At 38.4% G+C, this 13,269-nt stretch overlaps 2 protein-coding genes across 14 annotated transcripts; one reads left to right on the forward strand and one right to left on the reverse strand.

Annotated features, from left to right (window-relative positions):
* Window positions 1-148: 148 nt before the first annotated feature.
* habp2 (hyaluronan binding protein 2) lies at window positions 149-7,071 on the forward strand. The gene is made up of 13 exons (XM_067368946.1): window positions 149-304; window positions 406-451; window positions 543-644; window positions 745-855; window positions 957-1,073; window positions 1,963-2,079; window positions 2,495-2,648; window positions 2,733-2,827; window positions 2,944-3,175; window positions 3,579-3,721; window positions 5,244-5,378; window positions 5,461-5,606; window positions 5,863-7,071. The coding sequence occupies exons 1-13, from the start codon at window positions 239-241 to the stop codon at window positions 6,019-6,021; spliced, it is 1,623 nt and encodes a 540-aa protein (XP_067225047.1). The 5' UTR covers window positions 149-238; the 3' UTR covers window positions 6,022-7,071.
* Window positions 6,949-10,683, reverse strand: srsf2a (serine and arginine rich splicing factor 2a). Of its 13 annotated transcripts, none has more exons than XR_010892628.1 (5): window positions 10,187-10,683; window positions 9,119-9,432; window positions 8,445-8,551; window positions 7,804-7,891; window positions 6,949-7,353 (listed from the first exon to the last, which is right to left on the reverse strand). XR_010892628.1 is itself a non-coding variant. In XM_067368951.1 (3 exons), exons 1-2 carry the CDS (start codon window positions 10,540-10,542, stop codon window positions 9,126-9,128), a joined length of 633 nt encoding a protein of 210 aa, XP_067225052.1. In that variant the 5' UTR covers window positions 10,543-10,683; the 3' UTR covers window positions 7,676-8,551; window positions 9,119-9,125. The 13 variants fall into 13 exon arrangements, 5 of the variants coding, with proteins under 5 accessions (XP_067225052.1, XP_067225051.1, XP_067225049.1 ...); XR_010892627.1 differs by having other exon boundaries at window positions 8,412-8,551; XR_010892629.1 differs by lacking the exon at window positions 8,445-8,551 and having other exon boundaries at window positions 9,123-9,432.
* Between the last annotated feature and the right edge of the window lie 2,586 nt (window positions 10,684-13,269).

Here is a 13,269-nt window from a genome sequence, read left to right on the forward strand (position 1 = left end):
TTCAGTGTCACATGATCCTTCAGAAATCATTCTAATATGATGATCTGCTGCATAGGCCTATCTGTGGTTCACTGGCCATAACACAGGAAATCAATGCTGTTCGGTAATGATTGCTAGATAGTAGGCAGAGAAAAGGGTCCAGGGATCATCCACATACAGGTCAACATATTTACTGCTCACAGAAAAAAGATCAGTGACTTTTGCGTTAGTGGATTGTGCATCTATTACTCCTGAAATCATGTTTCCAGTGATTCTGCTTCTTGTAGGCCTGTCTGGCCTCACTTTACCAGTTCACGCAGCGCCGGTTTGTAACCATATGAAAATGCTTTGAAATATTTAAACTTGTATGTTTAATGTATGAGATATTACACTGCTATTTAACTGAATTTGTGTCAATTGTTTTAGGCTCTATTGGACGACCTTGTCAACCTGGCTATCGAACTCGTTGATGGTGAGAAATATTGTCTGGTCTCCATGTATGTATTTCCCAAGGTTGTCAGCATACTCACATCATTATTATTTCTCTCTCGCCCCCTTGACAGAAGTGTATGATTATGCTGTTAATGACACAGAGGAACTATCGCTATCTTCAGCTGAAATTAATGACACCATTGATTGGATTTTTTCCTTCTTAGATGAACCAGGCAAGGATAAACATAAGTAGACAATGCAAATATTAATATTAAAGGGGATCAGTATGGTGCTCACAAACATATGTACGTTGATCATGTTCATGTTCTATAGAAGCGTGTGATCCAAATCCTTGCCAGAACAATGGAGTTTGTGAGCTCCGAAAGAATGGCGGATTCAAATGCATCTGTCCAGAGCCTTACATTGGCAAAAAGTGTCAGGAAGGTGAGCTCTATATTAACTGCACCCAAAAATATAATAATAATAATAATAATAAACAGTAAGCGTGTGTATCATTCTTGAGTCTTTATGTGCGGATCTTCCAGAGAGGAGCGTGTGTAAGAAAGTGAAGTGTGGTCATGGTGATTGTGTCAGAACTCAAGAGGCCCCGTTTTATGAATGCAAGTGCTGGCCCCCCTATCTGGGCACTAAGTGCAATAAAGGTGAGCATCTCTGTCTCTAATTTCTGAAGTAAAACAAATTTTACTTTCAAAGTGTTTCTTTCAGCAGTAAAGATGAGAGTTGAGCTGTTTTTATGAATGAATTCACTAACCTAGGTTTCATTAAAGGGTTAGTACACCCAAAAATGAAAATAATGTCATTTATTACTCACCCTCATGACGTTCCACACCCGTAAGACCTTCATTAATCTACAGAACACAAAATAAGATATTTTAGTTCAAATCCAATGGCTCCGTGAGGCCTTCATAGGGAGTAATGTCACTTCCTCCGTCAAGATCCATAAAGGTACTAAAAACACATCTAATTCAGTTCATGTGCGTACAGTCGTTTAATATTAATATTATAAAGCGACGAGAATATGTTTGGTCCGCCAAAAAAAAAAAATAATAAACGACTTATTTAGTGATGGCCGATTTCAACTGCTTCATGAAGCATCGGATGCTTCCTGAAGCAGTGTTTTGAAATCGTCATTGCTAAATAAGTCGTTTTTTTTTTTGTTTTTTTTTGGCGCACCAAAAATATTCTCGTCGGTTTATAATATTAATATTGAACAACTGTACTCACGTGAACTGATTTAGATGTGTTTTTAGTACCTTTATGGATCTTGACAGAGGAAGTGACATTTACCCACTATGAAGGCCTCACGGAGCCATCGGATTTGAACTAAAATATCTTAATTTGTGTCCCGAAGATTAATGAAGGTCTTACGGGTGTGGAACGTCATGAGGGTGAGTAATAAATGACAGAATGTTCATTTTTGGGTGAACTAACCCTTTAAGTCAGATTGTAGTGAATTGCTATTTGTTTTCTTGAAACTAATTCAGTTTGTCTTATTAATTGCTTTTATGCTTATTATGTTTGCAATATTAGCCTCTGCGTGTGACCCGAGTCCATGCCTGAATGGAGGAAAGTGTGTTAAAGGCCGAACAAGAGCCAGTTTTACATGCAAATGTCCTGAAGATTACATTGGGAAGTTCTGCCAAGTTGGTAATAAACTTTTGCTAAATCTTTTTATTTTATTTATCCACCTTATTTTTAAAGCAAGAGCTGGCATGGCCATTTGTAACCCAAATGTGTCTGGATTCTAATTTTACCTGTACAAAAACTGTTCATTATACTGCTTTATATTGCAAACTGGTTGTTATCATATTAATTTAATCCATTATCATAATCAGAAACACTCTGGTTTGTAGTTGTTGTTCTTATAGTTATTTACCTATTAGCAGCAAATTTAATCTGAAGTCTCGCATATTCACAGAAAATAGCTTACTTCTGCATTGAATAATGAGGTGGATGTTTTATGCCAAATCTATTTGTTACTTTACATAACCCTGTTAATTAGGTATAGGTTTAGTAATGCCAGATGTTATATGCCAGGTGTTGTATTTCATTTTGTATTCAGGACCAAATGATTGCTATGAAGGGAATGGGGAATCATACAGAGGTTTTGTCAGTGAGACTGTGGAAGGAATGGAATGTTTACCCTGGAACTACTATCGTATTCCCTTCAAGGATTTTGAAGGCAATGATAGCATTGGAGCCCACAATTACTGCAGGTAACAATTCAGGGAATTCCTAGTAAACTCCCAATGAATTCTGATATCACACGTCATCTTACGCATTATCTTTGTCACTTTAAGAAATCCGGATGGAGACCGGGAACCCTGGTGCTTTGTGAAAGAGACGGGCAAACTCCGGTGGGATTACTGTAACGTCAAGCCGTGTTCTGAACCAGGCACAGATTTTCTTTCTACGTTCTCTCTTATATAAATGTAAACACAGAAACATTCTTCTACCTGCTCAAGCAGTTTGTTAATTTTACCACTATACTTCTTTATAAAACTCTCACAGAACCAGGAAAACCCTCCACAACCATTGCAAAACTGGAATTTTCTGAATGTGGAAAGACTCAAACTAATATGATATCCCCAAGGATATTTGGTGGGAAGAAGTCCCTGCCTGAAGCGCATCCCTGGCAGGTTTCATTTCAGGTCCGGCCCAAGGGCTCTAATGCAACCTTCAGCCACAACTGTGGAGGAACCCTGATTGACTCCTGCTGGGTCCTAACTGCTGCTCACTGTATGTAAGTTGGGCATCTAGGGTTACTGTTGCATTCGGTCTATGCCAGAGGTGGCTAAAGTCGGTCCTGGAGAGCCACAGTCTTGCAGAGTTCAGCACAAACCCTAATCAAACACACCTGAACAAGCTAATCAAGGTCTGAAGGGTTGCTAGAAAGCTATAGGCAAGTGAGTTTTTAATCAGGGCTGGAGCTAAACTCTGCGGGACTGAGGCTCTCCAGGACCGGAGTTCGCCACCCCTGGTCTATGCAATGTTCACAAACCCTCATTTTGATTTCATGGTGTCTTTAAGTTACTAATATTATTGATAGTGATTGTTAAGGACCACTTTTCACTTTAGTTTAGCCTTTTAAAGTTCATATGCAACAAATGTCACTTTGATAAACTATGTTTGCATGATCATGGCAGTGATGAGAATGAGGAGGTAAGGCTGGAGATGGGTGGTGTGAACCTGGAGAAAGATGACCCTGCAAAACAGTTTCTGGAGGTGGAGAAAATCATTGCTCATGAGAACTATACAGAGACAGCTGAAGCCCTGTATAACGATATAGGTCAGTGATTCACTGTTCAAGTAAATACGTGTCTGTCTGTACCAGTTATGGTAAAGGAAAACCAACCAACCTCCGTTAGGAAATAATCCTTTGTATTTAAGTTTTGAGTTTATGGATTGTATATTCATAAATCCGATTTTAACTTTCTTATTTGCAGTGTCAATATCATTGATTGGATGAACACAGCATGTGACATGTTTTAATAATGGGTTGTATCGCTTGTTATCGAAAAATCTGTCGGATTATAATTGTAAGAATAAAACGTTTGTTTATCTGAATGCGAGGTTGCAGTCAATTGTAAAAAAAGTGTGGTTTAAGCAGACTAAATCAGTGGATCTCATACTTTTTGACTTTTAAGTCATCTTGAAGCCCCTTTGGAAGCTTGTTGAGGCCCCCAAGAGGGCTCTAGCTCCCTGGTTGAGAACCACCGGACTAAATAATTGGAGAATTTTGTCATATGTCACCAAAATGAGGCCTTGACGTTTTACCGGAAGATCAAGTTATGACATTTATGTAGTCTGCCAATTTAGATGCTCAAGCTCTGATTCTGATTGGCTGACAGAGTTTTTATAACGTACACTTAAAACTTTACAGTTCTAATTGTTATAGTTGTGCTGCGTTCCAGGCAGGTTTTTGAGCCCGTAAGTCACGACTTCAAACCACGACTCACGACTTTGTAGCGTTCCAGGAAAGTCACGCCAAACTGCCTGAGTGTAAACAAACCAGCATTGCGGACCTTACGGGGCTTATGCTCATTTACAATTATTTCTATCACCAAAGGTGCTTACTCCTTGCTTATTTGAGGGAAACAGAGGAGGAAAAATGGTGCATAAGGCAAGAGAAGCTGTTATACCTTTTATTTTACCGTGCACTTGCATCAACACCGCATCTGTAGGGGCTGTCATTGTTTTTTCGCGGGCTATGTGACGTCAGACCGCAGAACTGGGAGTACATTGATCTAGTACGAGTTCACGGGTGGGAAGTCACGGGGTTGACTGTCGTTCCAGTGCACTTTCACGGGTAGAAGGCTGGAAAAACAGGGGTTACGGGTTGCCTGGAACGTAGCATTATAATCCTTGGTTTAATCGGGCCTTAAGATCAATAACGTATTTAGCAAAATAGGAATGGGGGTGAATTTTCATTTCATGCCAACTTTAAATAGTGACTTTAAATGTCTTTAAAAAGTATACACATGAAACATTGTTTTACCTTGGGGTTTAAAAAGATGACAACCCAGGATAAGCGCATTGTGAAAATCATACAGGTGTTCTCAACTCTGGCCCGCAAGGTTCACTTTCCTGCAGAGTTTAGCACCCTGATAAAACTCACCAGCCTATAACTTTGTAATCCTGAAGATTTTGGTTCAATTCTTCAGGTGTGTTTGTTTAGGGTTAGAGCAAAACTCTGCAGGAAAGTGGACCTTAAGGTCCAGAGTTGAGAACCCTGCTATAGTAGTATTGACATCTTTTTTTCTAATCAATTATGTACACTTTACAGTGTTTTTGTTTCTCATCTATGCCAGCCCTGCTGAAACTAAAGTCAATAAATGGACGGTGCGCCAATGAGACCAGTTCTGTTAAGGCAGCATGTCTCCCCACTGATTCATTCCCTGATGAAACACAGTGCACCATATCAGGCTATGGAGCCACTGAGAAAGGTGTGCCTGGATTCAATTTTCACTGTTAGACATTCAACTCTACTGAGACTATTACTGTCTCATCCATTACCCTTTCTTCCAGAGTATGCTACCTCTCCTCAGCTGCTGAATGCCAAAGTTCTCCTGATCTCTCAGAAACGCTGTATGTCTCGTAATGTCTATGGGAACAGAATGGATGATTCCATGATGTGTGCTGGATATATGCAAGGAAAGACTGACTCTTGTCAGGTATGTCTTTAATGAAGTTTACATCAAACACAGAATTAAGGCATTTCAGTAGCTTTTATAAACGTGCCTTAGAAAAAAAAAACATTACTGGTGTGCATCTTGAGACAAAACAATGACACTGACATATTTTCTGATATGTCAGTACAAGTTGCTTTGAGTTAAAACAGTTCAAATATGCATTTTAGTCTAGGACTAGGCTTAAGCCTTGTCTGAAACAGGGGGAGTATGTATTAACTTTATTTTTTTTATTTTATAGGGTGATTCTGGTGGACCCCTGGTTTGTGAGAAGGATGATACTCATTACATCTATGGTGTGGTGAGTTGGGGTGACAGCTGTGGCAAGAAGAACAGGCCAGGTGTCTATGCCCGTGTCACCAAATTCATTGACTGGATCAATGAAAAGATTAAATCATAGGATAGATACTCTAGAGATAGTGATCAAATAGCTGAAAGAGGTTTTAAGTGAGAAAACTAATTTTCAACTCATAAAATATATATATATATATATATATATTAGTCCACATTTACACACATGTGCAATAAGCACAATTAGTAACCAGACATAACAGCAGTAGGTTTAATGTCAGTATTTTAGAACTGGTCTGGTCACAAGTGACCCAGGCGAATTGTTTGTTACTTACACAAAAAAACATTCAAATAAAACAATTTTTTTTTTTTTCAATAGCCACTTTTGTGGTTCATGTACATATTGAGATATTAAAGTCACAATGAAACAGCAACAGACCTCTCTTTCTGCATTGTAACATTTGTTTAACAGATAAAGAAAAATTGCAGTGGGTATTGCACTCAAAAGTGGAGGAAGATGAGTGAACATGCATAGTTTAAGCAGACTTGTCCCAAATAGCACATTTCATGTGCACTTAAAAATGGCTGCTGCGTGCACATCCTTTAAGTCCACAAGAATGTAGTGTTCCATATGCGGCCGATGTGCACTTTTGCCAAGCCCACATTGATGTGCCATTATGTCACAAAACTATTTATGGTGTCCTTTGGGACAGTGCCTAAAGGATTGTTGAAGTCTCATTTTAAGTGGCAGGTCTAGTTATATTTTGATTAAACCTTGGAGGTCAAACCATTTAAATATGAAAAATACACAGAAATGGTTTGCAGAAAATCTGTACACTTAAATTAGGATGAATTCATTTCATGCAGACTGAGAAACTTTATTAGCACACTACTGATTTCCATTTGACTTGTCTTTAACCTTTTCTAATTCAATAAGCTGACATTTATAGAAACATATCCAAGTAAACTGAGGTATAGATATTTTCAAGTGTCATTTATTCTGAATCCATGAATGAGATCACAGGAGTACCAATACTTTTTGTATAAGCAATTTATTTTTTCATGGAGGGTTTCTTTTGCTCATTTACACCAGACTAACAGACCAGTAAAGAATTAGCTATGCGCAAAAATGCAGTCATGCTCAAAAAAAAAACCTTTATCATTCACATGAATATTATGACCAATTGAGCATGTCACAAATTATGGAACTCTTCCGGAGATGTGAAAAGCTTAAATATCTGCCTTATAATGGGTTTTCACAAAAGGACTTGCACAGGATCTTTCTGCAAAAAGAAAAGCGCTACAGCCAAATTTAAACAATCAGTCAAATCAAGGTGTTACAGGAGCAATCAGGAGAATACTGGAAACAGCCAAGCACTCTGCACCGCAACACGCCACCTTAACAGCTAACCAGCAAAACTCAACTGCTATGCAACTGCGCCTAGTGCATAGAAAATACACAAGAGAGAATATTAGAATCATGTTGTGAAATTTCCCATTTAAACCATAACATCTGCTTGGTTAGCAATTATGTTATGGTTTTACATAGTAAGATTTCTTAAGAGGCCAAATTACAGTCTGTGGTACCCAGTCCTTTAGGGTCAAAGAAATATGCACAACATTCAAAATAAATTGTCCATTAATGTTTATTAAGAACAAAAAACCTGATTAAAATGAACTTACTTTATGGTCTGGGAGTTTCAATAACATGAAGTAAAAAAAAAAAGAAAAAGAAAAACAAAACTACCAAAAATGAGAAGGGATTTCAACTAGTAGCCCCATTTAGGCATAAAGATCATTTAATATCACATAGAATTCAAATGTATGATACAAAACAATTGTGGGCAACAGAAACAAGCATTTTAAAAGATTTAGACCAAATTACAATAACCTTTCGGTCTGATATATGGATAATTTGGGTATCCTCAGACGGACATCTGTTCGATGCGATCCTCAAAGAGTCAACCAGTTGACATCATCTAGAAGAAAAGAATAATAAAGTTAGTTTCAAAGAGCATTAGAGCAGAGGAGGCTCTACAATAAATCGCCATAAAACGAAGCATTGCATATTACGCAATGCTTGACTTTGGTCATCAGTTACACAGAACAAACAGGCACTCTTTCCACACAAATAACTAACCAGATTTACATGAATCTATGGACCTGGTTTTTGTTCTGCAAGAAACCTTGTGTACCTGGTATTTGTTCTGCGAGAAACCTCAAGGGAAGAGAGCCAACAAACCTGAGGGTGAAATATGAACTTCTCAAAGCCACTTTAAGTGTCAGCAAGCTGAGGTATCTCATTTACCGTCGGTTAGAATAGTATTAAATGGCCAAATAAGTTAATTAGGCCCATATCAGACACCCAGCAGCCTGACAGCTTAAAGTCTGGCTCTGAGAACACACCCGTATCCATCCCATTTTTGCCTATGCCACGATAGACATGAGTTTGTGACAAGGATGATGGAAAGGTCTCAGTCCATTGTCCTGCAGACGTACCTCAACACCACCTCAACACTCAATGAGACCGACCTGCTCCATAGCAACCGCCAATCAGCAGCAGGCAGCCAATGGTCGGATCACACACTAACTGCTCTCAAACTGCCCCAAACTCCTCTTTTGCAAACAGGAATCAGCAGCTTGGAGGAAAGAATTCCACATTTAGATGAAATCAATGGATTTTGGCTGGTACACGTTTCAAAACAAACACATACTTACGGTTTTGTACCCAAGACAGCTCCAAATCAAATATCCATGTGAGGTTTAGTGTGTGTATTAAAAAAAGTCATGCAGATTCAGAGATACCAGACAGATGCTGTGAATAACAGCTACTAAACGGGTAAAACCTGACACCTCCATTAAGATTATATATCTACCGTTCTGCTTCATCTGCAGAGGTCTTGAAGGACTTGATGAAAGAGGAAAGTAGAGAGTGGCGAAACGTACAATATATCTTTCAAATTTAAAAGCAGCCATTTTATGTCAGTAAAATAAATACATGCCTTCACTTTCCCCACTTAAGGCATGAGTTAAAAGGGGGTTATAAGCTGTTCTGCTCAAAATCAAGTTTAGGATTTAGGATATTTACCAAAAAAAAAAAAAAAAAAAAAGAACTGAAAGACACTTGTCATTAGAATTATTGGATGACAGAAATGCCCCCAGTTGCAATAAAATTAGTAATCATCTATACAGAGCATTAGACTCACCTACATTTCACGATTCAGCAGGGGCTCCAGTATCCTCTGGCGACTTGGGTCTGCTTCTCGATCTGGATCTTGATTTGGATCCTTTGTTTGATCTGGGAGTAGGACTCCTGGAGTGAGACTTGGACTTAGACCTTGAGCGGGACCTGGAAGCTGATTTGGACTTGCTTCTGCGTGGTGTGCGGGTTTTGGAACGGGACCGAGACCGGGAACGGGAGTAGGACCTTGACCTGGATCGGCTGTAACGAGATCTGCTACGGGAACGGGACCGGCTCCTGCTCCTGGACCTGCTGTGCCTCCTGCGCCGAGGACTACGGCTAGGAACAAACATTAAAATGTACAAGTTAGACTAAAAGAGTTTAAAAAAAAAAAAAAACCACAAAAGACCATTAAATTCCTAATAATAGATGAGTAGCCCATAAACATTTAAATGTGAATACAAAAAAAAAAAAAAAGTTTATGTACATGAATCCATTACAAAACAATTACGAAGGTTTATGGTCTTTGCCAAAACCAGTCATTCAACTATAATAACACGGGAAACTCGTAGCATAATAGAGAGTTCGATTCATTTCCACGAATCGGTTCTTTCAAATGGTTGGCTTAAAAAAAAAAAACTTATATAAATAATAAAACTATAAAATATGAGTTATCCCTTGCAATTTTTGTTGATTATTATTAAAAGGACAAGTGTTGTGATAAAACCGCTGGGGTTTTTCAACGGCTACAATAGACTCACTGAAAAGATCCGACTCAAAAGAACCGTTGGTTCGCGAATCGGACTATTCACAAGTAATTGAGCAATTGTTTGCTACTACGCCATAGTTACGACGCAACTATACCAACAGTTAACAAAACAGAACTAATTGAAACACAACCTCAATAAATTAAAGAGAAATACGTAATAAGACGAAATATTTACAAGCATTACAAGGTTTATAACACGTGTTGTTTTCAGTAGCTTGAGGCCTAAGGGCCTCAAATTTGAACTTCGAACATATAGTAATTTATTTGCCTATAGCAAATTAAAAAGGCGATATTAAAATAGGAAAGGGACATTAAAGTCCCTACCTGCGGCTTCTCCGTCCATGTCCCCCGTACCTCCTCGGAGGGGCTCCACGGCGGCTGTAGTGAGAATCTGGCGGGCGCCCGTATCGCGCCATTTGCACGCGCAGCTCGCGCCCATCCAGCAGCGCGCCATCCATGGCGTCCATTGCGTCCTCCGCGTCCCGCTTATCATGGAAACGGACGAAGGCGAAGCCACGACTTTCTTTCGTGTATCGGTCTCTCGGGATGTAGACGTCGCCGACTCGGCCGTACTTCTCGAAAACCCGCCGCAGCGTTTCAGGGGACGTTCGGTAAGTCAGATTGTCGACTTTTAAAGAAGTCATGCCCTCGACATCGGGCGGAGGTCTGCCGTAGCTCATCTTGAATCACTATCTCTACTGCAGTATGTTATGCAAAAAAAGACGGTTTCTATCGAGATTTAGAGGGGAAATAACGAACCATTCGGGAGAGTCGAAACTAACACGCCGCGCGGATTTGACTCTAAAATGGCTGTGACCGGATTTCCGTGGTTGGCGGAGTTTGGCTTTTATTTCCTTTGCAAGGTGAGAAAATACTGCCCCTTCTGGCATCTGAGTGACACTACACGTTACCTGCTTCTTACAAGCAATAAAAGAACCTCTTGTCTAGAACAGAGCAAATATAGCGCGAGTGGGAACAACAAAACGTAAAAACAAGATCATTTATTTGACATCGCCGTGCATTTACCTCATCCAATCCAAATTTTCCCAGATAAGTTAGTAATGAAACAAACACTGCTGAGTTTTCTAAAATAAATTTAATAAGTAGTGAGTAGGTCTATAGGCCTACTGTATATATATTTTTTTTATTTATGGTCACCTGTGATAGTTGGTCCGTCTAGGGTTTTTAAAATAAATCAATAATAAAGAAATATTAAAATAAATCAATAATAAATATTAAAATAAACAAGTAAATGAAAACTAGATAAAAATAAGTAAATGAATAAACAAATAAATAATAGGCTACATTTAACAATAGTTTAATGTAAAAGAAACTAAATACTTTCCAAATCATATTTTTGACATAGTAATTATTCACAGTAATTGGGTCTTTATACAAGAAACTATATAGATTCCTTTTAAATTTTAGTATTGCAGTTCCAGCATGAGGATGATCATGTCTGAGGGTCCTTGACATCTAAAAGATTGAGAGATGATGATGATGATGATGATGATGATGATAAAATGGTTTATTGAATAATACTTGTGTACGTTTAAGATACAATAAGTATTGTTATATCAAACTGCTTCACAACAACACTTCATGAAATATGTAATTGAGATATTCCCTTTTATATCTTATTCGTGAAATTTACAATAATCATATGATTAAACAAGTTTTAAATTAAGTGATAAGAAAAAATTAGATAATAAAGAAAACACAAAACACAACACAGATGTAGGCCTATGGTTGTCTGGCTATCACCAGACCAAGCTCATTTAAAAATTGAACATTGGTCTGGGGAGTTTGCTATATTTCCTACTGCACAAGAGGCGTGATCAACGAGCATTATTCACGCAATTGGATAGTCCTTCAACCAATCAGATCAACGATCTGGGTGACATACTTTTGCAGAGCGATGTGAAAACTCCAGACAGGTTTAGTTTGTATTGGTTTGTAGCATTGATCAGCGGTTTGCAGAAGCAGCAATGGCATCAAGCAATTTTTGCAGGTTGTGCAAAAAATCATGAAAGTGAGTGGTATTTACACCCAGTCGAGTGATTTGTTTGCTAAACTAAAGAAGTCATTTAGCATCGTTGAGTGACGGTCGTCCGAGAGACGTCATCATGTTATACCCACCCAGAGCCATAGAAAGAGCTCTGTACCCGCCAATAGCGAGCAAGGTGGATAAGCCAGTCTGTGATTGGTTCCCGCAAAAGTGTAACAGATGCAGCAGAAATGAATGTACGGGTTTCCAGACTGAGTTGCCGGGCGAAATCAAATCGCCGGCAGATCAGGCTGGGTTTACCTAGTCTAGGCCTATGGTACTTTCTTGACATTTGCTGCTGAAACACATCCTTAACTCTGGTCTATAAAACAGAAAACGTGAGAAACAACGTCATTTAATTACATTTTTTTTTTCTTCAAATATCAGGTAGGCCTAATTGTGGGAAAATGAAATGATGGTTCATGTAACCTTTTTTTCCCCCCTTCTTTTTCCCCTTTTACTTTGCTTTATTTAATTTACCAAATGCCTTTCTAAATCTTTATAATGTAAATCAGTTACTTATTCAAAATGCATGCTTTGTGATTAGACTTACTGTACGTGTACAGTATTGTGAATTTGCAATCATAATAATAGCAATCATAATAATATATTAATAAACACTTCAAATATTATATTGTTATACATGTTAAATATGTTTTACATGCTTCCTTTTGGCACTCTGTCATTTAACTCCCTTGGTGAATAATATCTTCCTTTCCGTAACTTGTCTGTGAAATGTATTTTATACAGTGAGAAATACTAATATTATTAAAACAAATAAATTTAAATTAAAAAAGGGCTCAATGTCTACTAATTGAACACCTATATTGCCCTTACTGCACTGCAGTGAATCACTTCCAAAATTAGGGGAAGGTCACGTTTGGCGAGGCAGGATGTGTTTGTACTGCGCAAAACCTCAAGTCTGGATTTAAGCCTGACGTCAGGGGTGGCCAATAGCGCTTCTGAGGACAGTAATACAGCACTGATCATTGAGCAGCAAATCTTACTGGCCGAAATGGTTTTCTGCTGAGACAAAATAGATACTTCCAGCAGGGGGCGCCTGTCGGCTCAGAGAACTCCAAGGGTTAGTTCACCCAAAAATGAAAATAATGTAATTTATTACTCACTATCATGTCATTCTACACCCGTAAGACCTTCGTTCATCTTCGGAACACAAATTAAGATATTCTGATAAAATCCGATGGCTCTATATAGACAGCAATGCTATTGTAACTCAAGATCCATAAAGGTAGGCTACTAAAAACATATTTGAAACAGTTCATGTGAGTTCACTGGTTCTACCTTAATATTATAAAGTGATGAGAATACTTTCTGTGCGCCAAAAAAACAAAATAATGAC

This window comes from Chanodichthys erythropterus, chromosome 19 (assembly GCF_024489055.1).
Source record: "Chanodichthys erythropterus isolate Z2021 chromosome 19, ASM2448905v1, whole genome shotgun sequence".
NCBI lineage: Eukaryota > Metazoa > Chordata > Actinopteri > Cypriniformes > Xenocyprididae > Chanodichthys > Chanodichthys erythropterus.

What these genes read in the sequence shown, in the direction of transcription:
- habp2 (XM_067368946.1), top strand. Translation starts at nt 239, where the DNA reads ATGTTTCCAGTGATTCTGCTTCTTGTAGGCCTGTCTGGCCTCACTTTA. An exon ending in TGGGAAGTTCTGCCAAGTTG is followed by an intron (nt 2,080 to 2,494) that starts GTAATAAACTTT and finishes TTTTGTATTCAG; the next exon opens with GACCAAATGATTGCTATGAA. An exon ending in GAAAGACTGACTCTTGTCAG is followed by an intron (nt 5,607 to 5,862) that starts GTATGTCTTTAA and finishes TTTATTTTATAG; the next exon opens with GGTGATTCTGGTGGACCCCT.
- srsf2a (XM_067368950.1), bottom strand. Translation starts at nt 10,542, where the DNA reads ATGAGCTACGGCAGACCTCCGCCCGATGTCGAGGGCATGACTTCTTTA. An exon ending in CATGGACGGAGAAGCCGCAG is followed by an intron (nt 9,433 to 10,186) that starts GTAGGGACTTTA and finishes GTTTGTTCCTAG; the next exon opens with CCGTAGTCCTCGGCGCAGGA.